The sequence below is a fragment of the Sclerotinia sclerotiorum genome, genomic scaffold (genome assembly GCF_000146945.2).
Source record: "Sclerotinia sclerotiorum 1980 UF-70 scaffold_7 genomic scaffold, whole genome shotgun sequence".
NCBI classification, from domain to species: Eukaryota; Fungi; Ascomycota; class Leotiomycetes; order Helotiales; family Sclerotiniaceae; genus Sclerotinia; species Sclerotinia sclerotiorum.
The window spans coordinates 1,520,757-1,548,253 of NW_001820829.1; the positions used below are offsets into that span (position 1 = coordinate 1,520,757).

The following is a 27,497-nucleotide window of genomic DNA, read 5'->3' on the forward strand; positions in this document are numbered from 1 at the left end:
TTTACACTCAATAATTGTAATAGAAATTCACAATGGCTTCATTAATTAAACCATCGATGCTCAGGCAGACTTGCCTCGCCGCGTCGAAGCGTAGTTTCTCTACAAAGGTCTCTTCCAGTTTCCCCGCAATCAACAAGCCCGCCGTTCGCAGCGCTTTTGTCAGAGATGCATTGCCAGGTTCAATGCGTGTAGCGGCATTCCATGCAAGTGGCAGACAATCAATTCTACCCCCATTACCTCGTGAGCTTTCTTCTATTGATATACTATTTCTATTGCTAACCACATCATAGAATCTATTGATGGCACATGTATGTGGATCTGCCCTTGGGCCAACCCATCTTAAACTAATAGTCTATATAGCAAACGACGCAGCACCCGTGCCTAAACCATCCCCATCCCACGGCTCATACCATTGGACATTCGAACGTTTAATCGCCGTCGGTCTCATCCCTCTCACAGTCGCCCCTTTCGTTTCAGGATCATTGAATCCAGCTACCGATGCTATCCTTTGCGCCGCAATCCTCATCCACTCACACATCGGGTTTGAGTCTTGTGTTATCGACTACATTCCAAGAAAGAGGTTGCCAAAGACGAGGGCGCTGTTTTGGTGGGGTCTGAGAGGAGCAACTGTTTTGGTTGGAGTTGGATTGTATGAGTTTGAAACAAACGATGTGGGACTTACTGAGGGTATTAAGAGGATTTGGCACGCATAAAAGCGCAGGAGGGAGTTCGTATTATTTGAAAATAAGCACATGCATGCAGTACAATATCAAGACTGTCAATCAGATGTTCTTCTCAGGCCCTGACATGTGGAATTGACATTTTCCCCAGGATACCGAGTCCATTCGGCCGGGATACAGGTACTGGTGGGTCCTTTTTGTGGTTAATTAGTAGCGTTAAAGCGAAAATGCATATGGGAATTAGTGATAGCCTTCCTCTCTTTGCTTTGCCAAACTGTTGTACAGCAATTGCCAGACTTGTTTCAAAGACTACCGATTCTCATATCTCTAGACACCTTCGCATACGCATCTTCTCTCAAGCTGCACATCTCCAGAAGGATCTGTTCGTCTTGTTCTACTGTTGGGAGCTTGCCGTGAAACACGTTCACGGATTTGTTACGTAGATGAAAGGCTCAACTCTTCACACGAAGTTCATCTATTCATGTTCCTGCGTGTTTTGTTATATGTGGCCGAGGGTTTCCTAAACCTTAAGGAAAGAAGACTGATCTCGCAGCTTCCTGAAATCAACGTTCTTGGATGGTCAATCATCTGAACAGTTTCCAGATATTCTTCAACGTATACCAACTCCCGCGCAGAAATACGTTGCGGGGGTGAGAAGGGGAGGAGGGATAGAAGGATATGACCCTATAACACAGACGATCCTATTCCAGTTTAAGCAGATGAACTGGTTTATTCCATCAACAAACCCTTGGAATATTAAGCCGTGGTCACGTTTGAGGGATAGAACACTGCATGTTGTCACTAAGCTTTTTGAACTTTGCCTTCCATAGAGGTTATGACGGTTCTTTAACTATAGATTTAAGTAAAGGACGCCGTCCTAGCATGACCACGAATTGCTACTGGCAATAGACTAATGGAGGTTCTAAACATCGAGACTTGACTTCCCAATGCGCAGTCAAATACTCAGAATTTGAAGCTCAATACTACTCACCAGTAAAGTTCAGAGTAGTAAGTGAAGCAAGAGAAGCAAATCTATCCGCATTATAGATGAAATGGCCCGTATATCGAATACAATTGTTCTATGTTAGGCTTTAAAATTCGGAGCTACTTCATATGTCACCACTTCTCTAATTATAACCACGAATATGGTCCCACTCAAAGTTAGATACAAGACCTAAGTAGAATGTACGTTTTAGTACAAGAAACAAAAGTTTCTGGACGCCAAATCCCCATGTAAACTTTATCAGATATCTACTCACAGCACACCTCTACGGAACGCAAAACGCCACTACATTACTCCCTACCCGATACGAATCTTCCACCAATACGCTTCTGTTTCTTCTTAGGTTGTTTGACGAGTGTAGATCGGGACTTTGGCGCAAAAGCTTCGAAGGTTTGCTCATTTGAAGTAAAACCTGCCTTTGATTCTACCTTACTCTTGGAGAGGATAGGTTGTTGCGAGCCTGAACTTGACGCCAAAGAGTTTTCTCTTTTGCGTTTGATCGGACTAGTGTTGCTTTCCCTGTCCTCAGGCTCTTGGTTTTCCGGTCGGGCTCGGGGCCGAGGGTGAAGTTTCTCAATTAAACCTTTGCCCTCTTCTTCCTCTTCATCTACCATTGCGAGATTCGACATAGCCATGTCGTTTCTATCTTCCTCACTTAAAGGAGGAGCGCCTCCCCGATTCTGATCATCGGCATTTATAATCTCAATCTGGGTATGCGTAACATTCATGCTAACTTGCATTTGAACCTCCGTACCCCGGGGTAGCTGTGGGAGTGTGAGATCGAGGCCGGTGAGAAGAATTTTCATCATGCGGTGAAGGAGCATTTCCTATCTTTGAAGTTAGGAGAATTTGGTAGTTTAAATAGAGCGGATTTTAGGATCGAGATGATGCGAGAAACAAGGAATTTAGACGCATAGGTATGGTGATAAAAGTTAAAAAAAGAGCAAAAACATACCAAGTCAGCCTTTCCTGGGCCCTCAATAATCTTCTGCTCAATAGCCGCTAAATCCTGAGCTTGTTGTTGATGACGAGTAAAGCGTGAATGATTTTGAAGGAGAGCAACAAGGCCATCTTTTTGAGTGGGCTTTTCTATGCCAACAGCTGAGAGCTGCTGTAATAACTGTTTGGTGGTGATTTTTTTGAGATCCATGATTAACCTTGTGGTTCAGTTGATAGGTGAGACTGAGTTGTTTTTTTCTCTTTCCTTTTCGAGAGATGACTGATTGATGGAAGTTGAATATATTGCATCTTGTTGATTAAAAGGGATTTGTTGATGGGTAAATAGATGAAAGGAGAATCATAAATTAATTTAGTGATGGTATGAGCTCTTTACAACTCTGTATGCAGTGAATCTACCCTAATGCATAAGATCAACAACTAAATGATAGTCTCAAGGAAATCACAGCTCATTATTTCCTGACAAAAATAAAGACCTAGACTTTGACTTGGAATCTTAGAAAAGGTATAGTAATCCCCCTGTACTTCGGGTATGTAATGCAAGACGAGTTGAGTTAACCGAGGGGCCTGTGAATTCTTTTTCTATATTTAAAATTTTACACTACCAGAAACAGGGAAATGATAGTAATGATAGTAATGATACAATGAGATTGGATTAGATGATGAATGTTCATAATTCATAGATATAAAGCAAAGTAATTGTTCAAAGCTGATTACAAATGATTGGAGAGAGTGCAGCTTTACTGGTGCTAACTCCTGGAGCTAATTATATAATCATATAAACTAGCAATAATTAAAAATGTTACTTTAAACCATCAAGTTTCAATCAATCAATCAATCAATCAATCATTCAGCAAACATCAGGAACTAATATCAAGGACTAATGAGTGACAAACATAACAAACCATTACCACATATACACATATAACATAGCTATAATAAAATCTTACATACACCAATATAAGAATTCAAACCCAATAATATGATTCCAAACAAGATTGAAGTAAAAACTCCGAATTATATATAATTCGCTTTATTCTCACGACCTTCCAAAAAAAATAAAATTATTCCACAAATTAAAAAAACTCCTCGCTATGCCTTGTCTTCCATGCCTCCTTGTATATCCATACCGTCCCATACCATTCCACCCTTATAAGATATACACAATCCCAAGAATTAAAAAAATCCTATGCTCATCCATCTAAACTCCCAAAATATGCTAATCTACACTCGCCTTGAAAGGTATTTCGCTAAAAAATTCTCGGCGCAACGCTACGCTGCACTCCAACACAAATACTCCTATTCATCCACTTGCATCTCTCATTTATTTCGTCTGTGATTCAACTGCCGTCTCTCGGGTGCTGTGATCGAGTGTACACAGATGTTGAATTTCCATGCTCCTTATCCCTTTGCTGCAATGAGCATTTAGACTTTCTTATCGTCGGAATCTTCCCTTTCCAAAGTAAGGTTGTGCATTCCCGTAATCACTTCGGCATTAGAATCGTGTTTCTCGAGTTGGAGTTGAGGTGTGACTCGATCATCTGGTCTGACACCATCTTCTTCTAGCATCGACTCCTCTTCATCTTCATCATCTTCGATTGCATTGTCGTAGTAGTCCTGGCCTTGCTCCTCTAATAGCATACTTCTCGTCAAAACATCATTTCCTTCTATAGACTCCATCAAAAGACTTTCATCTAGACCTTCCTCGTAGTAATTGTCTTCATCGATAGACCCACGAGAGATATAACTTTCGCCCATGTGTCCATGATCTTCATCCTCTTCTTCATCATCCTCATCTTCTCTTTCTTCGAGATCTCTCTCATCACTCTCGGATGCACTGAAATCATCAATTTCAAGGACAGGTTCTCGCCAATACGTGAAATCAGTGTATTCCTCACCTCCACTTGTGATGAGGGTGTTTACTGGTGGAAAGTAATGATCGACGACTTCTCGCATATTCACATAGCTGTATCTTAATTTGTTGAGACTGAGCAAATCTAACGAGACTTCCGCATAGCTGTTGATTGTGAAAATACGATTGCTAGGAATACTAACAGAACGGTATGATAATGCATCAGTCAGTCTGTTGCCGAAGCCTGCGTAGAATGGTGTGCGGTTGGGACCGAATAAGTTCTTAATATCTCGTAGACAAGCCATTTTGAAGACTTCCGGTTTTCTGATGTAAACCTCTCTTCTCAAAGCTGCAAGAGTTCTATCAGGACTCAAAATAGTCGGTCCTTTCGGTAAATGATAATTTTCCTGTACCACGCCGTTGAGGTATGCTCTAGTGGTGTCGGCTTGACCTACCGATCGAGATGTCAAATACATGATATTGTAACCATTATTAACGATCTCAGTATAGAGTTTGGCCACTCCAATATGAGTCCAATCTCTTCCGATATAGTTAAGAACGTGACCAAGAGCATCTGATTTTGTGATGGTACCGTCAATATCAGAAATGACAATAGGGACGTCATATTTCCAAAGGTACATGTTGGCTTGGCATGTTGCTCGATTGACAGTGAAGCTCACGGGATTTGGTCCGGACTTGAGACCGAGAGCTTTCAATTGATCGCTAGTCAACCGTAAAGTTTTGGCGTAATTCCGATTTGGATCACCGGCAGTTCCAGTGGGTGTCTTAGGTGGCGTCTGCATTCCCAATGAATCAGAATCAGCACGTCGGTGAGTTGGAGCCATTGGTTGGTGAAGGATATCACTATCCGTTTCACTATTATATCCTGGGTCCGATGAAGCATCACTGGTTAATCCAGAGGCATTCGCAATGCCTGCCATAGCTGCTCTATGACTTGCAGCGTCTTTTGCCTCCTCGCTGCTGTATATCCAAAGGTTTCCGTTTTCGTCCGCACCAATTAATGCACCAATGTCATAATTCCCTTCTAACTCTTCGGACAAAATCTTTCGCGCAATCACTTCTGCTCGAAGAGCGTCATCATCACTACTTTTGTAACCAGTCATATCCAACATTAAATCTCCAGTTTCGGTAACCTGACTGGGTATGTTGGAAGCTTGAAGTCGATTCGACAATGCCATTGCTCGTTCTATAGCCTCGCGGGTTGGCAAAGGTGGAGGACTGTGCGACCTTTCAGTAAAGATATCCGATTGGCCATCAACAGCTGCAATAGTCGGTGTCATAGATCGTGTCTGTCTATCTCGTTCCGTCAAATCACTAATATTTGTTCGAGCCGAAGATGACAACAATTCGTCTGTATTGCTACGATGCACCGCTGACCAGTCAGAAAGGGGTCTACCACTTGCATGCTCTGAAGATATTGATGGTGGCGTCAAAGCACCTATTCCAGTCAGTAAAGAACCTTTGAGTAGAATCTAGGCAGCTTACTGAGATTGCTTTGCCTTCTAGGGTATGAGCCTCCGACAGACTTGGTAAAACTGTCTGATCTTAAACTCTTATGTCCCATATCTAAGGCTAGGAAGTCGGGTTCGGACAAGCTCGCTGGGTCTGAGCCTGCTGCTGGTAATGGCGGGCTGGAAACTGGCGAAACAAGGGGCGACGTCTGCATAGCTTCTGGAATATTATCACTCGTCTCGAAAACAAAGAAAGCCTCTCCCCCTTCTCCCAACTTCATCGCATAATCTTGTTTGACATCATTGACTCTGAATTCGACCTTCTTCTCGTATGGTCGAAGAAGGGAGAACTTCCCGAAGCGAACGTGAAATGGTGAACATGCCAATGATCCATCTTCTTGTTCAACGACTATAACATCAATAGCTCCGCTGAGAGTTGCTGGATTGATGGAGTTCCATGTTTTCGAAACCGATCCGCTGATACTTCGCACGTACTGCATGGCTGATTGATTATTATAAAGGGAGATATCGTTGTTGAGATGTGGTGTCGTACGAAGGCGGATGTCACCGACGAAGATTTGTGAATGCGCGCAGATGAAAGAAGTGTTGAGGATTACAGTTGTGAGATTTATACATCCACTCGGTCATGCGTGAATTCCGTTAGACTTTACGACGGATCAGGTGGCGGTTTATTAAATGATGAATGGACGATCGTATATTATGTAAAAGGTGCGAATATTTGCGATGGCTGAATAAAGAGCTTAGTAGTAGGTAGGTTAAGTAGGTAATTATAGGTCCAAGATCTAAATTGATATAGCAAGACTTTTTGATTCGAAAAGGACGATAACGAGTGAATGTAAAAATGGAAATAAAATCCTAAAGCCAATGAGAGACCTTGATAGAGTGAAGTTTTCCAAAGTTTCAAGTTTCAAGTGTGAAGGTAAAGTGCGAAGTGTGTTTGGTTGAGAAGGGGGAATGATTAAGAGATGGAAAACTGTTGATGTTGAGAGTGACTAGGTACTCCATAGGGAATTAATTTGATGGGTTGGGATTGAGAATGCAGGCGCATGTGCTAAAATAATACCAAGTCTTACTTAACTTCTCCGTAATAATAAGTGGACAGAGCTTTTTCCTTTTTCCAGTAGGGTGACGACACGGAGAAAATGGAAAATTGGAAAAAGGACGGAGTAGCAGGCTCGAGGTAGGCTCAAAACAGGCTCAAAGTAGGTCAAAACCCGCTGCAGAGGATTCGATTCTTCAATACCCTGGTCTGCTGTGCTCCTAACAAGGGTTAAGGAGGGTTCCAAGCTTTCCAAAGATTCCAAAGATTCCAAAGATTCCAAGTCATGCAGCAAAATCTCAATGCACCATTGCACCTAAAGCACAATTTTCTATTTCCGAAGCGCCCCGTGAACCGAGAGCCGAGAGATACCTATGTACGGAGTACTGTCCCATCCAGTGCCTAGATGTACTTGTATGTACGGTAATGTATGGTAATAATGTACGGCAATGTCAAGGACGTGAGTACCTACAGTCACAACGTGGTTTCATGGGTGGGTCACAAGTACCCAAGAGTACTTGGAGAGTTACACTGTTACAGTAATGGTAATTGGAGGAGACAGGTGACGAGAGAATTAATTACTCCAGGTTATAACCTATAACGTAATCGTACTTGAGAAAGCGACCGATCTCTTCCTGCTTTAAAAAGACTCACTCATAATAATATTGAAAAACTCTTCTCGTATTTGTGATGGAAAAAAAAGTTATCGCTAGTCTTCGTGGAGTCCATATGAAAGTACGGAGTACCTAGGTAAAGTTTACAATACCCCGTACAATGCAGATTTTTTATGGATCGAGATCGGTCAAGAAGTATTGTTTGATTATTTCGCATGTGAAAAGGGGGATTGCTTTGCTAGATAATTGGGGTAGAACGCCAAGTGATAATAAGTATAGAAAGGATTCAGGAAGCAAAGCATACTCCATAGGGAGAATCTCAGGATAAATTATCAGGTATAGATACTAAATAGGTAGGTAGATAGATAAGTCGAGAAGATAACGAAATAAAATGACTTTTCAAATGTGTCCAGAGTAAAACATCCTCAGAGCCTTAGTAGGACCCCTGAGTGAAATAGCCTCGATTGACATACTACACTCAACTAACAACCTCTGTGCGATACGATTCTTCGGTGCATATTATCATTATTATTAGGTACTAGGTATGTATCAGAAGGGAGACAATGGCCTCCTTGGCATTGTTCCATTAAGAGTTAACTATTTGAAGATATTGACATGGTAGACGAAGTAAGTTCTTTATCCTCGTGTGTCTGTACAATAGAGTCTTATTCCGTCTGATCATTCACCAAATTCAAACTTCACTTCACATCACTTCATTTAACTGCATTTCAATCCATACTCTTGTTAGTACTCTCTATTAGTAGATACTCTCTGTTAGTACTTTCTGTTGGTACCGTCTGCTGGTACCTTTCTGTACTACTCACTACTCCCTAGGTCTTCCCTAACCATACCCCAAACACTTCTACTCAACAAGTGGCATTGATCACGATCCGTCACTTGAAATACCCCGCATTAATGATTCCCGGCCTCTTACCAATTTCTTTTGAGGCGTGCGGGAAAGGCGGTTGGAGATTTCTAGCGTCCGGATTCGTGTCGGTAGTGAAATCTCTTTCGATCTGATTGGTCAACTTTTCACCTGAAGATTCATTAGTAATCCGGGTTATAAATGGTAGCAGATCTTGTAATTGGCTACATGAAGCAAATGAGGAAGGGGGGATTTTCAAGAGTCATTATGCATAATTGCCTCAGGTGTATTAAAATGAGGAAACATGGACCATTGCAAAAAATGCAAAGAAAGCTGTGATTGTTTAATGATTGCGAATTTGTTACCCATCTCTTTATTTAGATCCTCACTACAGCTTCCGCCATCACTACTTCCTACCACCATCTCTTTCCCTGCCTTTTTTCTCTGTATGCTTAGATCTCAACAACCTCTTCTCTGAGTGTTTTGAGATCGGTTCGCATTCGATTCTGTATGAACGCGGTCGACTACTACACCAGCTTGATTGACTGGGTTTTTAGTCATGCCAGGGAACTTCACGAACACATGTTTTTAATTCAATCAATAGTGACCTGCGCGGCACTGTTTTGGTTTGTCACACGTCATCTAGGGAAGTAAGGGTTACTAACCTTTTATTCAAGGCTGCTAAGGAGGGCGAGCGATGTTCTTTGGACCCCTCTACCACGGCTCATTAGCATTCTAGGCGTCGAGGTCCCCGATCCACCGGAAGTATCTCTCGCATGTATCAAATCAGATTCCTTGACTTTACATTGGTCTTCATCTCCACCGAATAAAGGCGTGGTTCGGTACATCCTCCAAGTAAATGGTGTCGATGGTGAGATCTCTACAATGCACAAGGTCTGTAGTATTTTCGCTAAGACGTTACATAGTTGGTGAATCAACCCAAGGAGAAACCGTTATTATCGAAGGACTCAAGCCGGGTAATTTTTACAATGTGAGGGTCATTGCGGTTGGTTCGCAGAATTTTCAAGCTGGGAGTAGAGTTATACGGTTGAGAACACTGGGTCGAGATGGGCATCCACGACATGGAGTGGTGAGAAATGAAGCGGACCTCTCAAATGATGATCAAAATGATGCTACGAGTGGGGAGACTTTACCAACGGTTCGAGCCCACGGAGGCCCTACTGATATTACGAACCCTCCGGCAGCCACGGTTCAGGTCGTCGTGCGAGAATCAAGCGTTTCGCACCATACTCAGAGAAGAAATACGGTGGGTAGAAAACACTCGCCATCAATAGTTACCGCTACCGCTGGAGACTGGTCCGCCTCGATTGCTCAGTCTCTGGACGATGGCTGCGAAACAATTCAGGAATTGCAGCGGAAACAAGATGCGGTTCAGAAAGAGGTTGAAGATGTGATTGCTCAGGGTCTTAAAGAATCTGAGGAAATAAGAAACCAAATCCTTATTCTGTCAGAAGATAAAGACAAAAAGACAGAAATCGTCAAGGACAAGGAGGAAGCGAGTGAGGCACTGAGGAAAGAGGTGAAGAATCTGGAGGTCAAGAATCGACAAGCACAATCGCGGAAAACGGCACTTCAAAAGAGTCTACAAACGAAGCAGGTAGAAAGAAAGAAGATGCATGATGAACAAGCACGCTGGAAGAAGGAAATCAAGTCGATGGAAGCCGAGCGGGAGTCGTGGAGTCGCGAGACAGAAGAGATACGCGTGTCTACAGAAGCCCGATGCGAGGAGCTTCGTCAAAACATTCGTAACGTTCAGGATTTGATAACGCAATACACGCGAGAGGTTGCAGAGAAGGGGCTATTGGTCAAAAAATTGGAAGAGGAAAGGGAGAACCTTGGGATTGGGTTAGATGATGATCAAGCCCGCGAGTGGGAGGCTTCAGAAAAAAGAAACGACGCGCAGTGGGAGGTAAAGAACAGAGCGCAGCATGCTCATGCGCAAGACTGCAGCCAGCGGCTGGAGCAACTGGAAAACGAACTACAAGCTGCACAGGCCAACTTCACTGCTCTTTATGCCCGACTACCAAACAATCAGAACCAGCTCATGAATCACGCCAATTCTTCTGGAGTAGACTTTGATCCTAATTCACAACAAGGTAAAGCCAAAGCTCGAAGGCAACGCACCCGCAAGAGTCGCACAAATACGGTATCATCTACAAATCCTGGCTATCCCATGATCGATCCGCAATTCCCAAGTACCAGTGCATTCAGCACCTTCAACTCTATGAGTTCCACAGCTTATGCCCCTGCTCCATATATGGACTTAGCCATGGGTAATGACACTGCGATGGTCCCACTTTTGGGTCACACGGGCATGAGTGAAGCTGATATTCAATCACTCACTGCTGGGGCCCCACTGAGTCCAACGGCTACCTCACTATTACCATCAACACTTTTCAATGATGATGAGCCGCCAAGTCCCGATGAGGAAGTCCCTGAATATGCATCAGAGTTGCACCACCCGTTTAGCCCACCGCATCGACATAACGACCCACAATCCCCACGATCCAGTGGTTCTGTTAGTCTTATGTCTAGCCCTCATGCATCATCACAAAATCTCGCAAAATATGGTGTGACACATCACGATTATGCCCTTGACAACGATCGAAATTCTTTAGGATCACCTTCATCAAAGTTTGGAGTAATTGGATCGCCAGCCAGAACCGGTCAATCAACTTCTCATAGGAACTTCGGCAGCATGTTCACCTCTCTTCGAAAATCCGATAAAAATTCACAAGATGGACTCCCTCTTGGTAGCTTGAAATCTGGCCAAAGTCATTCATTTCCACGATCCACTGATGAACCGGAGACTCCTTCCAACAGATCGCGTCGTATAAGCTTCTCATCCGGCTGGGGCGGTGTGTTTCAACGAAACCCTACAGTTGGTGACACTTCTGAAGGTAATGCACCAGCCCCAGCTCGCCAAAATAGTCGGAGACATGGTTTTAGTATGTTTGGCTTTAAGAATGAGGATGCGAATCCTCTGCACCCCTCTCGTGACCCTAGCAGCCCTCGTCCCACTTCCATTGCTTCTTCTGACCTGCCACGTCCATCAACAGACAGTGCACCATTCGGCTGGGGACCAGGAGCTGACGGTACTGTGAACAAAAATAGCCCACTTGTCACAGATTGGTCAGTATCCGCCCCACCAACGTGGTCCCGCAGTCAATCTAGAAGACCTAGCTTTCAACATGGCTCTACTAATGCACTGACCTCCGGGATGTTGAGCGGATCAGATGAATACTTCTATGAGGAAGACATCAACTCAAGTCCGCCACCAAACCTGGGAGCCATTGGCACTAGGCCGCCTTCGTCCCATAATTCCGTCTTACCCAAACTCAATCCAACCGCGCCAAAATTTGAACTTCCTCAAACGAGTGACCCTGTCTTTACTCGATTTTTGAGATCTAGTAAAGGTAAAGGTAAGGCTTCAGACCAGAATGCCGAATCTGATCCTATTTATGACACGCCTCAGCCCATCACGTCCTCTCCATCCGAACCAAGAAAGTCGCGAGACTCTCCTTCTATTCATACCCAAAATAGCGTAGCCGAATCTACCGACAGCTTAGATAGGATTAAGAGTAATGCAACGTCCGACGTGGGGGGAAGCACTAAAGGAGAATCATCTTTCAGTAAACTCCTCCGCAAAGGTAGCTCGAGTAAATTCAGCTTAGGGGGCAAGGACTCGATCTTTGGTCGAAAGAAAGGAAGTAGTAGTATCTCTGCTTCTGATCATAATGAAAGAGACGAAAGTTTAGATGACCATGGTCAAGACTCTGTGACAACTGGTGGAGAGAGTGCAAACAGTAGTCCGAGAATTGGCGGTCCGGAAGGAGGCGATACGAAAGGTCAAAAAGGTGCTCCTAGAGAAAGAAAAAGCTCAACTTGGGGACGCTTTCAAAGGAGTAAAAAGGGTAGAGAAAGTTCAGACGTAGAGCGAAGTGAGAAGAGTGAGGCCGAGACAACAGGCACAGAGGATGAACATGAGCATGAGCATGAATGAAGCTTTAGTGAAAATTCATACACGAAATGTGATGAAGACGTGAGAGAGGGATTCGAGGGCATATAATGCCATATGTATGTAATGTACTCATTATACATATACTAGGGATGGATGGATATCTTCTTAAGATCTCCGCAAGCGTCTGCATGGGAAGATTTGTTGATAGGATGTCGATAGCGTGATATATTAAAAGCGAGCTTTGATTTATACATTTATATATACAACGTTCTGAGGTTTTGATGTCTATGATGTGATTTTTGTTTGATTTTTATAATTGTAGGTGGTATTTCTTTGTTTATTTTTGTTGGGATTTATGATGTATATTTTTATATATATTGAAGATATTATACTGAATTAGTATTTAAAAGTATCAAGATAAGATTATAGTGAGTATAGTGTTTATTAAATGGGAAATGATATGATATAAGAAGTAAAAAGAGTAGAGGACGAAAGAAGGAAATAAGGAAAGAAAGAACTTCATTTATTATTTTAGGTGTCAGTCAGTACGGGAGGAAAGAAGGAAAGAATAAACCTCACATCTTACTTCCTCAAGGAAACTCCATTTATCTATTCCATCAACTGTTCTTTCCCTAGGAGAAAGTCCCTTTAGATAGGACTTTACAGTTTATCTTATCTATAAGGCCCTCCCTCGCTCATACTGTATAATTATCGAATATCACTGACTATATCTTTTCCTTCCCTTCCCTTTCCTTGTTCTCTTATACCAGCAAAGAAAAATATCCATCTCATCCCCATTCCATCCTAATTCCAGTACTTACATATACTAAGCTCCCCAAAATCAAAATTCGCACAATACAATACGATACCATTTGGGCGCCCCAACCAGCATCCCTTATAAACTAAACCAAAGAGACAATATTCTTTACCCCATTCATCCATCCATCCATCGCATCCATCCCATAACCAATACACCAATCCACCACCACACTAACATGAAAACAAAAAAAAACAAGTCACCATGGGATCCGAAATGGTATGCAGCATACTACGAACTCCCATCTCCACCCTTCAAACTAATCATCGCATACCTAGTCCACCCTTCGACCCTGCAAACGGTATCCGACTGAACAAGACGTCAAAAATCCTTGCAAGAAACAGCTATCAGCAGACCTCAAAGCCATAAAAGTACACGCACAAGTACACGCACAAATACAAGCACAACGACAAGCAACATTAGAAGCCAAAGCCAAAGAATCAGATCAAGGCAAAACTGCAACTATCAGAATAATATCCGACCATCCGATTCTAGTCCTGAAGATTAAAGGATTTTTCTACATGGTAGATCCACAGTTCAAAGCACTACCAGGAAGCACGGTATTCGAAAAATTTATCAACTGTCTTATTGAAGTAGGAACGGTTCCATTTGATGCCTCACAAGATCCAACCACATCGACAGGTGACCACGAAAGCCTTGAACAATTTGAACGCGGTCCCGATCTAGGAAAGGAATTAGAACAAGAAATGCAAAGAAATGAGGCGACGTGGGATATGCTGATTGCAAAACGTCCAGCGCCTGGACTTCCACTTGTGGCCCTGGGAGAAAATCCACTTCGAATCTACTTCTATAGCGTCTTCAATCAGTTAAGCCAGTCACGACCCTGCCATATTCATAAACTACAAACCCTAGCGCGACGATTAGCACCAATTAAGAAAAAAAAAAAATCCCGCATGCCAACGCCGCCTAAAACCCCAAGTCCAAAAATGGGACTCTTTGCTCATCTACGGAATTCTGTCCAAACTTTAAATGCATTACAAAGACTTGGTGCTTTACTGCCAGGATTTCCCCAGATTTCAGGATCAATGCAAGGACACGGCGGGGCCGCCTTTAAACCTAGCAAAATTATAGAATTCAATGCTGATGGAGTGATTGTATTTACATTCGAAGAAAAGGCTCCAGATAAGCAAATAAATACTTGGGAGTGTCTTAAATGGAAGGATTTCACTGAGGAGCAACGGGATGAGGCTCTGAAGATGTACCTCAGCACATGCACAAAATGTTGGCATACCAAGCAATTTAATTTTATGATTGATGAGGCGAAAGCTCTTTCATTTAAAAGTTTGGATGATGCCCTCGACTACAAGATGATCATGCAGATCTTGGATTTTTTGGCCCGTGAGCTAGACCGCGCAGCCCAGCCGGAAAAGGATCACATTTTGAATTGGTTCTTGGAGATATGGGAGGAATTGGAAGCCAAATATCACCACGAATTGTCAATTATCTACGCGACAGTGGAAGATGAGTTTCGTCTGTCTCAAGACTTCAGACGTATCTTGGCGAGCAAAGCCCGGAAACTCAAAGAGACCAACGTTCTTCGCCAGTTATCATTTGAAGATGGTGTATTCCTTCTTTTCATCATCAAAATACGGAGAATTCGTGCGTTGGAAATAGGGAGAACCTTGGTGGGGCAAAGAATGATAAAGAAAATCGCAGAGGAAATAATTGCAGAGGACACAGAGTTAGGAATGAAAGAGTATGCTCTGGCGAAGAAAGGCAAAGCGAAAGAAAGGTCTAAATTAAGAAAAGAGCGGGACGAATATGCCAGGATAATAGCTATTGAAGCTTATTCAATAGCTGAGCAAGTTTGTTCAAAAGAAGTAGACAAATTCGTCGAAAATGAGGTAAGGCCCACAACTGAAAGCGAGAGGGTCCGGGCCAAACGCGATGTTGATATCGCACATGACCTTGAGAGCAATGGATATGGAATGCTAGCCTCGTGGGTGCTGACCAGAGATTTGCTCATTGGCGACCTTCTATACAAAATATATCAACACGTGAAAACTAATTTACAGTCTAATATTGATGGGAGTTACCCGGCTCTTCAGGTTAAAAACCTTCAGAAGCAGGGGGGATCCGCTGTGGATATGAATGATGATGAGGAGCCCCAGACTTCTTGGGCTCAATATCCTCAAGGAAAAGATTCTCAAGCAGAGGATTGGAACGTGGATCCTGATTTTGATAAAGGCCACGCAGGTACTAAGACCCAAATAACTCGAGTAGGGGAATGGAATATGGACCCTAATGTTGCTGCGGAGTTTGAGCGAATACTTTTTCAACCATTCCTCAATACCCGTGAATATATCTTGGGCTTAGTGAAGAAAACAGATATGGAAGAGTAAAGTTAGATACAAAGGATTAGAGAATCTGGTCTGAAGCGGAAATTCTGCCGTGAAATTGTCATGAACTCGAAGACAGATTTTGGGGACACGGAACATTTAGTTGACCAATAGCGAGCATATATATTAGTGATGATTGGTAGTATAGGATATACGAATCATTTTCAGCGGCCGTCCGTCTCTTGTGGAGTTTACCGATGCTGAGTGAGTGGTGAATCACCAGAGAAAAATGATAAATTGTGAGCCTAGCTAGATGAGATATAGTTGATGCTCGACACTCAGAAAGACGGCTTAATGGATAAACATTGAAAAAAAAAAAAGATGAATCAAGAACACCCTATCATGTAATTTTTATAAATGATCCGTGGTACGGACCTGATTCTGGGAAAGTGGCATATAAAAAGATCCGCTGGGACTCATTGCTTTCCCTTGAACAGTGTTTGATTTCAGATGTCTGGTGTACAGATATAAAGAGATTAAGATTATCATGAAAAGTGTCATTACGCTAGGTTATCGCGTCCGACCTGTAATGTCGTATATGGCTTTTCGGAAGATTCGAAAAGAGGAGTGTGCCGCTCCCACATAAAAGAAGAACGCACGTATAATGGACAATGTAGTATTGGCGGAAATGGCTGCAAGCATCTTGTCATATGCTAGACTACTCAGCACTCGCATTGACAGTAACCCTCATTTACACAACACATAAACATGATAAAGTGTATTCCCAATTTTTCATGGCCGGTGAAACGGTGTCGTTTTAGATCAATTCTTTTGCTATGGCTCGACTGGTTATATTGATCACACACTGTGGTGATTGCTGTGAGAACTAAAATACGAATGGAGAGGCGTATATTGTGCTAGGATATGCATTATGCGCTTCTTGGTAGGTAAGAACATTCCCGCTTGTAGTTTTAAGCGCCAGGTTTCGCTTAATACATACAAAATGTGATCAACAATTGTGCCGCGATCCCTAGAATAGCAGTAGGATTTTAAGTTTTGATTTCAACCACAGTTTTAATCACTTGAAATGGTTTTGTTTGACAAAAGCAAACGTCCGAGGATATCACAAGCCTTAATAGAAATCGCTGAAAGATGGTATTGGAGCTTCGCGATTGGTTTCATCGTCTTGTATGGAGTAATGAAATTACAATAGTTCTTCTGCCACATCAGACGGGCCTCGTCCCCGGCAGACAACGTGAAAGTTCTTGAAAGACATATATAGTAGATGAAGTACTCTCATTTCAAGGACTCTCAACTGAATAGGTCAATTCCGGAAACATCACATATGCAACAAATTGAAGCATTCAAGGCTCTCATAAACAAAAATTTCTGCTGTGTCATCCAATGGTAGGTCCAGTGGAAAAGCCGTGCGGTTTTTCAGCTGGGAGTACCCTCTGACGTTGTGCAGGCACGATAAGCTTAACGGGAGAAACTATTCATTGACTTCAATGCATTCGAAAGACGCTCATTCCGTCCACCAGCTGTCTCAAGATGATGTAATCCAGATCGTTTTTGGTGTCATAGCAACAGTACTGGGAGCCCTCAGTGTAGTTTTGGCGTGGGTGATGTGGAGATCGCGTAGGACGCGAATTGAACGGGACTCTTTGAACGAAGGCATACCTCTGCTCTAGGCGATGAAATTTTAAGGGTTGTGCTGACGCATACAGTAGGCTCATCTTCAGACGCTTTTGAGCTTCGCCTAGTAGTCGCAAATGCAAGTGACATAGCATAGGTCTGGAGGAAGGAATCGATTGTGAGCAGCGAGCTCGGAATATGCTCGACTGGGGGTCGCGAAAGTACCAGCGGGGGATTCAAACATTCTGTCAACTCCTTGAGGGACAGTGCTTGCGGGCAAGCTTGTTTTCCTCGAAAATAATGAAAATTCATGTAAACGAGATCGTTGCTCGCCCGGCTGCAAACGACATGTGTGGATGATTGAACACACGAATAAAAGCATCGAGTGGATTCAGCTGCGTAGGCTATAATTGCTTAGACATACTACTTCCCCAAAATCATCAGATATCCCGTGGACCCCTGAAAAAAATCGAGTGATCCCTAAAATCCAAAGAGGTTTTTGCCCTCTGCTATACCTTCAGGAAGAGGCACATTAGTCACCACATTACCAATTTTGGCTTTGATCTCCTTGGTCTGTATTTGAATCTCCTGCACCCTGATCAATTCGTTGGCGGTTAATCGCTCGGTAGCCTCAATAAGCTCTTGGCCCGGTGGCAACAACGTCCAAGCAATACTAATGTGAAATGCCTTTGACAAATCAACCATATCAACAAAATTCTCCTTTTGCTGTGTCTTTGCCTTGAAATTTTTGACATCTCTGGAGGGATGAGCAATTTTGGTGCCATATTCACTGGCTCTAGAATCTGCGTATAATGGCGGCTGTCCAAATTCTTCTACGACTTTATTGCTCACATGGAGTAATTTGTTCAAGGCATTGCTTTTGGGTATGTTGAGACGGAGGACTAGGAACCATCGAGTCTTTTCATAATTCGGAACCCAAGCTAAGCCGGAGAAGCCGATCTCAAATCTAAAGAAAGATTAATCACGTGTCGCTGCTAGTTGGATTCGGACATGGACTTACGGACGAATCCCGGAAGATTTTATAGCTTGCTCGAATGAATTCAAGAAGCTATCTTTGACATCTTTAGAGAATCCAATTGCTCGTGAAAGACTAACATGTAAGGGAAGAGGGACTCCAAGATCACTTGTTAAAAATGTCTGAATCTCGAATCTTTTGAGCGAAACAACTTTTGAGATCAAGGATGATAATAAACGGAATTCTATCGTCGAAGGATACCCTCGATTGAATTAGCAAAAAGCTTGAAAATGATTAATTCAAGGCATTGATAGGTACTCACACTCAATATAAATATGTGTTGGCCAATTTCCCTCAATATGGGGAATGACTCTTTTTCTCCCTCCATGTAAACTTGGATCATCGCTTGTACTATTTCTTACTGTTGACGCATAAAGATCATGAAATTTGGAGGGTAGTGGAGGTAATTCTGATGAACAAGAAATGCTTCTTTTTCGCTTCAAATTATTCGAATTTGAAGTTTTGGTGGTGATATTCTTTTCATCCTCTTCATTGTGTTGGTGTTTCTGATCAAAGTCGTCGTCTACATCATCTTCATCAGACGAGGTATAATCCACTAGAGCCATTACGAATTTTGACTTCGGTCAGCCTTCCTTGGTCAAAAAGTATGTATGGTATGATTGCGAATGAGGAACCAAAGAGATGCACCAGAAATGACAGAAGTGACAGAAGCAGCAAATTAGTGTGAATGAGGACAAGTGCCGGGTTTGATTTAACTGGGACTCCGATGAACAGATTCGTATGCTAAACCTAGTATATTCCGTATGATGGTATGTATGCCTAGGTAGCTGGCCGGGCTTCCCGTGAACGTGTGATTTTAGAGTCCAAACTGAAATCCGAATTGATGTATTTACACGAACAAATCAAGCTTCATCAATTAATGATTAATGAAGCTTTGAATCAATTTGTGGTCCAGTTATGGTCCAGAATCAAACATCCAAAGCAGAGCACAGGTAACGATTTTAAACTTCGACCCAAGGATTTTTGTATTCGTGGCAGTGCGGCTGTTCAAATGATTCCGACCCTGGGCTCCTGGGCAAAATAAAGTCTAGAACCACGTTTGACCCAATCAATACAACCAAGATCAGACGTCAGCGTGTTGGGTCGTGTTAAGGATTTGCGGAGTTGGGGGTGTTTTTGGTTCTCGTTTACTTTTCTCAATGATCTGCGGAATCATTATTTTTGTTGGAAGCGGAGTCTGTCTTTAAGTACCTGACTAATCAGTATTTGGACATTTGAGTGGAGGCTGGGGCTTTGAGGGTACGTTTACAACAAATCTTCGCCCTATCTAGCGTTATCTAGCTCTTTCTAATCCGGGACCAAAAATACAACTGTACAGTGTACAATGAATGAACCGTATAAATACACTAGAATTACATCATCGATGCCAAGGATACCCTGAAATGCTGCGTACGACGTACTATATCTTTTTTTTTCTTTTGTTAACGCATCCGGCCTGAGTCTTCCTACAATTAATTATAGTAATGAGCTAATGACCTACTTTTACTCCCTAAGTCTCGAGTAACCAGTTCCTTTCATCTCATGCAGCCATCTTTTCTTCTCTTTCTCTTCCTCTGCCTCTCGTCTTCTCTTGCAATACCTAATCAACCAACCGAAAAGTCTCCTGTTCTGTTGTGTCTTCACTACTCAAGTACAACCAAAAGAACTGCTGATTGACATTCTATTACGGAGTACGGCTCATTCGGAATCACCAGATTCAGTCATCACACCATATTTGGTTGAGAATTATCTTCAAAATGGAGAGCTCAAGTGACAAGAAATGGGTATGTTAAAGGTTTCCATTTGTATCGCGATCCAAGACACCAAACTATTCATTTACAACACTCATATTCTAAACTACAAACAAGTAATACAATGACCACTAATAACCCTTACTTTACTCAGGCTCAACAGTACCTAATCGATCCTCTCAACGGTCCCGAACCTAGCGAAGAAACAGGTCCTGGAAGTCATTTCAAATCTTCCATTCCACAAACCAAATCTAGCAGTTTCGGCAGAAGCAGTTCAACCAAGAAAACACCCCAATCAACCGTAACATCCTACCCAACACCCCCCGCCTCAGCTAGTCCCACCAAATCCTCCTTCAACTCTAGAAATCCATATGCATCTCATCGCCAATCAGCATTTGGCAGCTACTCCAATTCTAACAGCGGAAACCTACGCAAAAGTCTCGATGAACCTATTGGTGATGGTAATGGCAAGGGACGTCGTAGAGGTAGTTCACTAGGTGAACGTTACCCAGGCGATATGTCACATAGACCCCTGGATCAATTGCGTCAGGAGACCAAAACCGCATACCGTTCTCCTCATCTCCGTAAGAAGCACATTCCAGGTGCTGATACCATCGACTCTCTTGACCGTACCGCTGTTGGTGGTGCATATCATCATGAAGGACCATATGATGCCACACTAATGGCACGTAATACGAGTTATAAAAACTCACCAGTGGCAGCGGTTGAAGGAACAAATGCGGAGGCTATTAGAGCTACCCCAAGGGAATTTATTCAGGATAGTTTAGATAGACATATTCCATTATCTGGAACGGCTATTATTCCTCCTGGAATGCCTGGTCCAGACGGCAGGATTATGAATTATGAAGAGGGTGCTGATTTGATGAGGGAACCTGATGCGGCTGGTGGTGCATATAAGAGATGGGATCATGTGGTATGTCTACTTCTTTCCCCATGTCCATTCTACTGGTACACCATGCACATTCTACAATTGGACTATGATCCATCTCAGCTCCAACACAAACCTCAGACAACACAAAACCCCACCAACCAACCAAAACTAACGCCAAACCCCTTTTAGAAATACCTCCCCGAAGACTACAAAGGCAAAGGCGAACCCTCCTTCACCATCGAAAAAGCCCTCAAAGAACACAAAGCCTCTCAAAAAAAATCCTCCCACCGCCGCATCACCTCCGACGGAAACTCCATCTACGAAATGCAATCCCGACCCTCCACATCCGCAAACCCAAACTCAAATCTCCGCGTCCCCCCAACCTATCGCCAAAGAAGCGCAAGCGGAGGTAATCTCTCAAGTAGTTCTAGCAGAGACATGAATAATAGCACATCTAGCGGTCGCGCAATGGGAACCGTGGATTTCTCTACTGATGAGTCTGGAATGGGTAATAGTAGACTTAGGAGTCATAGTGCAGGGAGATCGCATAAGATGGGTGAGGGTCTCAAGAGGAGATTTGGGAGTTTGAGGAGGAGTTTGAAGGGGGAGTGAGTGAGGATTAATTTCTCCTGGACTAGATTACAACCTTTTCTTTTCATTGTGGTAATAAATTGGTTGCGGTTTAACCACTGGTTAAAAAGGGGGAGGGAATATAATGATCTCGGTTCTTGAGAGAAGAATATTAAATATGAAATATGAATATAAAGTTGCTTTGAACATATACGTGGATAAAGGAAAGCGATAGAATATGCATTTCTATATATTCTTAATGACAGAAATCGAAAGAAATGTATTTGATGAAAGATAATCTAACTAACTTTATAGTCTAGTGAGTATCACAACCATCCCACTCACCATCCATTTCAACAACACAATAAACAACATAATACTTTTTAACTATCCATGATGTCCTTCCTATATATACCATAACAATACATATATCAATATAATATACCCTACCAATGTACCATACCATACCAACATACCAACATATTTGTATAGATACAAATACCAAAACCCCTTGAATCGATGCTATACCATGCCATACAATGCAATCAAAAAATAATCGCCCCATCTTCCATAATCCTACTTTTCCTTCATTTACCTTTCTCCCATTCGATTCCATCCCATGCCATGCCATGCCATCCATCACATACCCCCACCCTCCATTACGCAGAATATAAAACCCCATTCCAAACTCCATAAAACAGAAAAAATGCACCAATGTACCAATGTACCAATGTACCAATACTAATCCGGGTATCCCACGCATCGCATCGCATCACATACATCAGTCACAAACCTTGCAGACAAAAAATCCCAAACGCCATTATGATGCATAAACAGTCGATGCATAAACAATCGATGATTGATGTAGGCCATCTAATCTTTTACCCTTTCCTCCATTAAGAGCATCTCCCAGAATCTCAGACATAAAACCAAATATAGGGTCTGTATGTATGACTACTGCAATTCTGTGTCTTGCATAGCTCGACTTTTCGCAACTAATACTTCAACTTTAGGTATTAAATCTGGCATGCGAAATGGTTTAGAAACAACATCATCCTAAGTTTAATCATTAGCCACATTCAAACAGATGACATTTCTTTTGAAACAGAATAGGTAAAGGAGTTTTTATGTACCATTCCAGTAGCTAGGGCCGTCTCAATTTGTTCCAGTCTTGCATTTGCTGTAACTGCAATTATTGGAACGTGACGAACAATCGTTCCATCGGCTTCTAGTGCTCGTATCTTTTTAGTGCAAGTAAGACCATCCACTAATAGGTAAAGTAAATTGTAAGCATTATATTCGAAAGTTCCAGAACTGTGAAAAGGCATGTGCACATACTTATTGGCATTTCAAGATCCATTAGGACACACGAGATGTTGGTTCTCTCACCACTCTCGCCCCTGTTCTCCTCATGCTTCCAAAAAGAAGATGCTTCTAGTTTATGCAAAGCCTCCAAGCCATGGTTGCTAACTTCTGTCACAAATCCGGCTCTGTGTAATTGTTTTTGCAATACGCGTTGATTTACAAGATTGTCTTCAACGATAAGAATTGTAATATTCTTGTAATCTACCTTTGGGCTGGGTGATATCCTAGGTATATTTATTGACTCTTCACGTACGGATCTATCTCAACGTCAGCGAAAAATATTGCAATGTGCTGGACCAGAAATTCTTCATCTCAGATGGATAAAAGAAATACTAAATATACGTACTGGGTAGGGATACGCTCTTCAATTGAGTTGTTGGTACTTTCTCCAGTTGCGCGATTTGGTGTGCGCAAGGAGGGCTTCCGATTAACGGCGTTGTGAGTTGGAGAGGATAGAGGTGATGTTTCGGGCGTGCGATCGGCTCTTCGAGCTTTCACATAGAATGCGAAACAACTACCCACACCTTTCTCCGAAGACACTCCAATTTGCCCTCCTTGGAGTTCGGTTAATTCTCTTGAAATGAACAATCCTAGACCTGATCCGCCGTATTGGACGTGAGTACGTGGAGATGCTTGCGAAAATCGTTGAAACAGAATCGAAACTTCTTTTTCGTCAAGTCCCCTGCCTGTATCTTGAACTGCAAACTTCAAGTATAAATTTTCGCCTGTGCCCCATTCTGCTTCATCCATTACCAAATCCGCAATACCCGAGCGGGAAGGGAAATACTGAACAGTGGTGTCTTTGTCTGCTGGATGTTCTTTCGTCGCCCCAATACTCACAACAATTAAGCGTTGGGGTTGACCAGTGGTGAATTTGATAGCATTGGTCAGCAAGTTAATCAGGACTTGTAGAAGCCGTGATGGATCCAGTTTTACCCAACTGATATTGAGGTCAGAATATGAGTCCTGGATTTGAAATTCAATAGAGATGCCGTGTTTTTCTATATCTCCTTCAAACATCTTGATGGCGCGCCTGGCCACAGATACTGGCTCTGATGAGACAGGTGATACGACCAAAAGCGCCGAGTCCAATTTTGACAAGGTCAGAATATCATCGACAATGCGCTTCTGATGTTGGGCACAAAGTGCGATAGTTTGTGCCGCATCAATACTACTTTCGATGTACTCTGAAATCTCCTTGGACGCCTCCACATCCTGCATGATTGAAACTAACCTTTTGATGGTAGGAGAAGTCAGAGCACTGGTGATCTCATCCGAGCATTGTAGAATCGCGCTCAAGGGATTGCGCATCTCATGACTGGTCATATCAATGAAATTCTCCTGTTGTCGTTTAAGCTCGACTGCCTCTTCCATCTTACGTTTCTGGAATTCTTCTGCCCATTTTTGATGCGATATATCCGTGATACAACCGAAGATGCTCATCAAATTATTGTCTCCATCTCTCAGCACAGTGCAATTCATGAGAGCCCACGTATCGGTCAAAGCATGCTTACTTTGCCATGGTGTTTTGAAACGAAACTCTTTTGTCACGTTGACTTTCTGCGTGACTACCCTGTTCCAGGTAGCCTGGACTCCTTCGCGGTCTTCTTCTTTTATACTATCCATCCATGACTTTGCGCTATTTTCTGTTCGAGGATGTCGCGATATTTCCCACCAAGCATCGTTAGAGAATGTGATCTCACCATGGGCGTTTGCAATGAACATCCCAACAGGAGCCATTTCAGCCATGCGAGTAAATCTGCTTTCACTTTCCACCGCTTCTTGAGTGCGCAGGCTGACAAGCTCCGACAATTCCTGACGATCTTGCGCTGCGATGCGTGCTGCTTTCTGACCTTTGCGAATTTCTTCCTCGTAAAGAACAACCGACGCCATTGAAGTTGCTAATTGGCGAGTCGTGAGCTCAACAAACAGACTATAATCATCATCGTATGGTCTTCTGGGGTTCACACCCATGACCAAAAAACCTAGTATAGATTCTCTACTGGTGGCATGAAGGGGTATGACCACAGCAGCTCGACAAGGATCACCAAATCCTACACATTCAAGACCTTCGATGAGTCCCCGTGGCAGAGTACCCTCCTCGGTAGTAAGAAGTACAGGTCGATCAAGCCTCATAGATTCTCTCAGATATGGGCCAAACCCATCTTCACTGAGGTGGAGATCCAATGGTGTGGCAGCTGATTGATGACCTGAAGGTACACCTATTGTTCCCTCCAACACACAACAAGGAGCTTGTGATATGCTTCCAGAGTTCAAGGATCGCTGTGAGCTCATGTCGCTATCAACATCCTCATTGACCGAATAGAGAAGAGCAAATGGTATGTCAAAGGGATTATACTCTAAGGCTTTGATGACTTGTGACCAAAATCCTTTGATATTTCTGGCGGTGGCTGTCTTTTCTCCTACTTCTCGCAGAGTAAGCATACGACGTTCCGAAATCACTCTTCTCGTTTTCTCCCATGCCGGATTGTATAGCCCGGCTACAGAACCATCTTCCCCGACTAGTGGAATAATACTCCAGGCAAAATAGCACTCTTCTAGGTAACCATTTCGCTTGATGAAAAGTCGATCTTCATCCTTCATGGTAGCTTGGCCGGATGATTTAGCTTTTGAAAATACCCCTTCGATCTCACCCCATATTTCCACCCAACCAGTTTTGTAGCTTTGTCCCATCAAGTTGGGATGCTTTTGTCCGGCTAGTAGTATATATGCTTCGTTATATATGGCTGTATAGTCACTTCCCCAGTACATGGCGGCCGGGTGAGGGCTTCCCATAATGAGATTGCACATGGCTCTTAGGTCAAAAGTCCAGTTTTTCATTGGTCCAAGAGGGGTTGCCGACCAATCGATACTACGGGTGAATTGAACATGTCGAGGTAATGCTGCGGACAGTGGAAGTCTCGTCCAATCGAAAGAGGACCCATCAATTCGTGGTACGTGATACCTTGAAACAAGTGTCTCGGCTGGACTTGAATCTGGTACAGTGGGAGCTGGGTCCCCAAAGTAATCGGTTCGCTCAGGGAATAGGCTAGTTGAGCTTGACAAGTCTTGAACTACTAAAGAACCTTGTTTCTGCGAAGAGCTGTTATTATTTGCGTTTGATGAGGTGGTATTAGTTGTTGGAAGTTGAGCTCTGATGCCACTCATCACCCGAAGACGTTTTCGTAGAGTCGAACAACTCCATGTGAAACCGCCATACAAAAATGATGGTAAGCATATATCTAAAGATTCGCTTTGTTTGCTCACAAAACTTAGTACCCATGCTTTAAACTCCGGAAATGCATTAGTGACAATAGTGGGAGAAGATAGATCTGCAAATCCTGCTACCATTTCCAATAACGGGCTGATGGCGCGCAGTGATGCATTCGCATACTCTACTCGTAAACGACCGCCGGGTATGTAATTATCCTGATTAGAAACATCTATTATGAAAGTTGGCCTCTCATCTTGTTCTAGAAGTTCAATTATGCCCACTTTATAAATCAATGAGCCTTCTCGAGGGTTCGTCTCCAGTTTGGGCGTATTCGCGCGTCTTTGTATTCCTAGTATCGGCGTGGGCCCGGTGGATATCCCAGGAGGATTCGAGTTATTCCCCAGAATATTACCACGGGCTAACCTTTGAGTAAAGGAGCGTTAGTATTACCCCGGCTCTTCAAAATATAATGAATGTGAAAGTGATGCCATAGGTATTCCAAGGAATCTTGCTAACAATTCATATATTGTGAAAGTTATCAACATAAGAAATTTAGTAGCGAACTGACTTGAGTGTTGCTGTACCATTGCTATCCAATTCTGGTTTCGACATAACTGGTGTATCTATATTCGGAGATCTCGGGCAAGAATATGATATTTTGAGTTTGTGGGTTGTGAATCGGGGAGATCTGGGAGACTGTAGAGTTGTAGAGAAATCGGCGGCTGCTTCATTATCCGGTTGGGGGATATGACAATATTTTAATTTTGCGCACTGTCGTTTTGACTGGACATATAGAAACTGTTTAGTTTGGAAAACGTGCAAAACAGACCAAAAAAAAAGTATTGAAGGAGGCCTACCGGTGGTTCCGGGATTGCAGTATCGATGGTTGTCCCCGAAACATTATTATCCTCCTCTCTAGAATGTTTTGAGTGCTGTCGCGACAACGACGGAGGGGCCGTCGATGGAGTGGGAGATGAGACGGCGGCTCTTTGAATCTCTATATCCTGTGATTCTTCTGCGTCTCCATATGAAGAAATAGACCAGGGGTTGGAGTCTCGCAACAGTGGTAGTGAGATACCAACGATACGAGTGATTTGAGGTTGAGAATGGGATTTTGACGTGAACAGTGGAGTTTCTTGAGAATCTCGAGTTTCTAATTCTTCTGACCCGTGTGTTGGAATGGACCCCTGTCCCTTTGTCCGATCCAAGCTAGATCCATAGCTCTCGACCCCACATGACGTCTGTGTTTGTTCTGAAATTGGGAATGGTAAGGGTATCGGTGTGGGTAATGGTAACGGTATTTTTGGTATGGGATTTTTGGTGATTGTGATTGTTCCGAGACCGACTTTGCTATTAACTTTGTTCGCTCCTTGGTGTCCATGACGGCGGTGGTGGTGATGTAGATGATGATGATGAGGATGATGATGGAAGC

The 27,497-nt window shown here is 43.0% G+C and overlaps 9 protein-coding genes across 9 annotated transcripts; 5 read left to right on the forward strand and 4 right to left on the reverse strand.

Annotated features, from left to right (window-relative positions):
* Nucleotides 1–32: 32 nt before the first annotated feature.
* Nucleotides 33–713, forward strand: SS1G_06173 (hypothetical protein; the record flags this gene model as incomplete). Its single annotated transcript, XM_001593201.1, has 3 exons — nucleotides 33–240; nucleotides 291–308; nucleotides 361–713. The coding sequence occupies 3 exons, from the start codon at nucleotides 33–35 to the stop codon at nucleotides 711–713; spliced, it is 579 nt and encodes a 192-aa protein (XP_001593251.1).
* A 1,260-nt stretch (nucleotides 714–1,973) lies between these two features.
* SS1G_06174 (predicted protein) lies at nucleotides 1,974–2,833 on the reverse strand (the record flags this gene model as incomplete). The annotated part of the gene is made up of 2 exons (XM_001593202.1): nucleotides 1,974–2,510; nucleotides 2,639–2,833. The coding sequence occupies 2 exons, from the start codon at nucleotides 2,831–2,833 to the stop codon at nucleotides 1,974–1,976; spliced, it is 732 nt and encodes a 243-aa protein (XP_001593252.1).
* Nucleotides 2,834–4,065: 1,232 nt separating this feature from the next.
* On the reverse strand, nucleotides 4,066–6,464 carry SS1G_06175 (hypothetical protein; the record flags this gene model as incomplete). Its single annotated transcript, XM_001593203.1, has 2 exons — nucleotides 4,066–5,951; nucleotides 5,999–6,464. 2 exons carry the CDS (start codon nucleotides 6,462–6,464, stop codon nucleotides 4,066–4,068), a joined length of 2,352 nt encoding a protein of 783 aa, XP_001593253.1.
* A 663-nt stretch (nucleotides 6,465–7,127) lies between these two features.
* SS1G_06176 (predicted protein) lies at nucleotides 7,128–7,668 on the forward strand (the record flags this gene model as incomplete). The annotated part of the gene is made up of 3 exons (XM_001593204.1): nucleotides 7,128–7,165; nucleotides 7,261–7,438; nucleotides 7,612–7,668. 3 exons carry the CDS (start codon nucleotides 7,128–7,130, stop codon nucleotides 7,666–7,668), a joined length of 273 nt encoding a protein of 90 aa, XP_001593254.1.
* A 1,036-nt stretch (nucleotides 7,669–8,704) lies between these two features.
* On the forward strand, nucleotides 8,705–12,527 carry SS1G_06177 (hypothetical protein; the record flags this gene model as incomplete). The annotated part of the gene is made up of 4 exons (XM_001593205.1): nucleotides 8,705–8,787; nucleotides 9,190–9,374; nucleotides 9,430–11,472; nucleotides 11,584–12,527. 4 exons carry the CDS (start codon nucleotides 8,705–8,707, stop codon nucleotides 12,525–12,527), a joined length of 3,255 nt encoding a protein of 1,084 aa, XP_001593255.1.
* A 979-nt stretch (nucleotides 12,528–13,506) lies between these two features.
* Nucleotides 13,507–15,665, forward strand: SS1G_06178 (predicted protein; the record flags this gene model as incomplete). The annotated part of the gene is made up of 3 exons (XM_001593206.1): nucleotides 13,507–13,521; nucleotides 13,581–15,167; nucleotides 15,339–15,665. The coding sequence occupies 3 exons, from the start codon at nucleotides 13,507–13,509 to the stop codon at nucleotides 15,663–15,665; spliced, it is 1,929 nt and encodes a 642-aa protein (XP_001593256.1).
* A 1,334-nt stretch (nucleotides 15,666–16,999) lies between these two features.
* SS1G_06179 (hypothetical protein) lies at nucleotides 17,000–18,839 on the reverse strand (the record flags this gene model as incomplete). Its single annotated transcript, XM_001593207.1, has 5 exons — nucleotides 17,000–17,056; nucleotides 17,283–17,396; nucleotides 17,778–18,204; nucleotides 18,259–18,475; nucleotides 18,536–18,839. The coding sequence occupies 5 exons, from the start codon at nucleotides 18,837–18,839 to the stop codon at nucleotides 17,000–17,002; spliced, it is 1,119 nt and encodes a 372-aa protein (XP_001593257.1).
* A 1,191-nt stretch (nucleotides 18,840–20,030) lies between these two features.
* On the forward strand, nucleotides 20,031–21,528 carry SS1G_06180 (hypothetical protein; the record flags this gene model as incomplete). Its single annotated transcript, XM_001593208.1, has 3 exons — nucleotides 20,031–20,057; nucleotides 20,179–20,958; nucleotides 21,106–21,528. 3 exons carry the CDS (start codon nucleotides 20,031–20,033, stop codon nucleotides 21,526–21,528), a joined length of 1,230 nt encoding a protein of 409 aa, XP_001593258.1.
* A 912-nt stretch (nucleotides 21,529–22,440) lies between these two features.
* Nucleotides 22,441–26,677, reverse strand: SS1G_06181 (hypothetical protein; the record flags this gene model as incomplete). The annotated part of the gene is made up of 5 exons (XM_001593209.1): nucleotides 22,441–22,542; nucleotides 22,620–22,753; nucleotides 22,825–23,108; nucleotides 23,198–26,488; nucleotides 26,634–26,677. The coding sequence occupies 5 exons, from the start codon at nucleotides 26,675–26,677 to the stop codon at nucleotides 22,441–22,443; spliced, it is 3,855 nt and encodes a 1,284-aa protein (XP_001593259.1).
* Nucleotides 26,678–27,497: the final 820 nt, after the last annotated feature.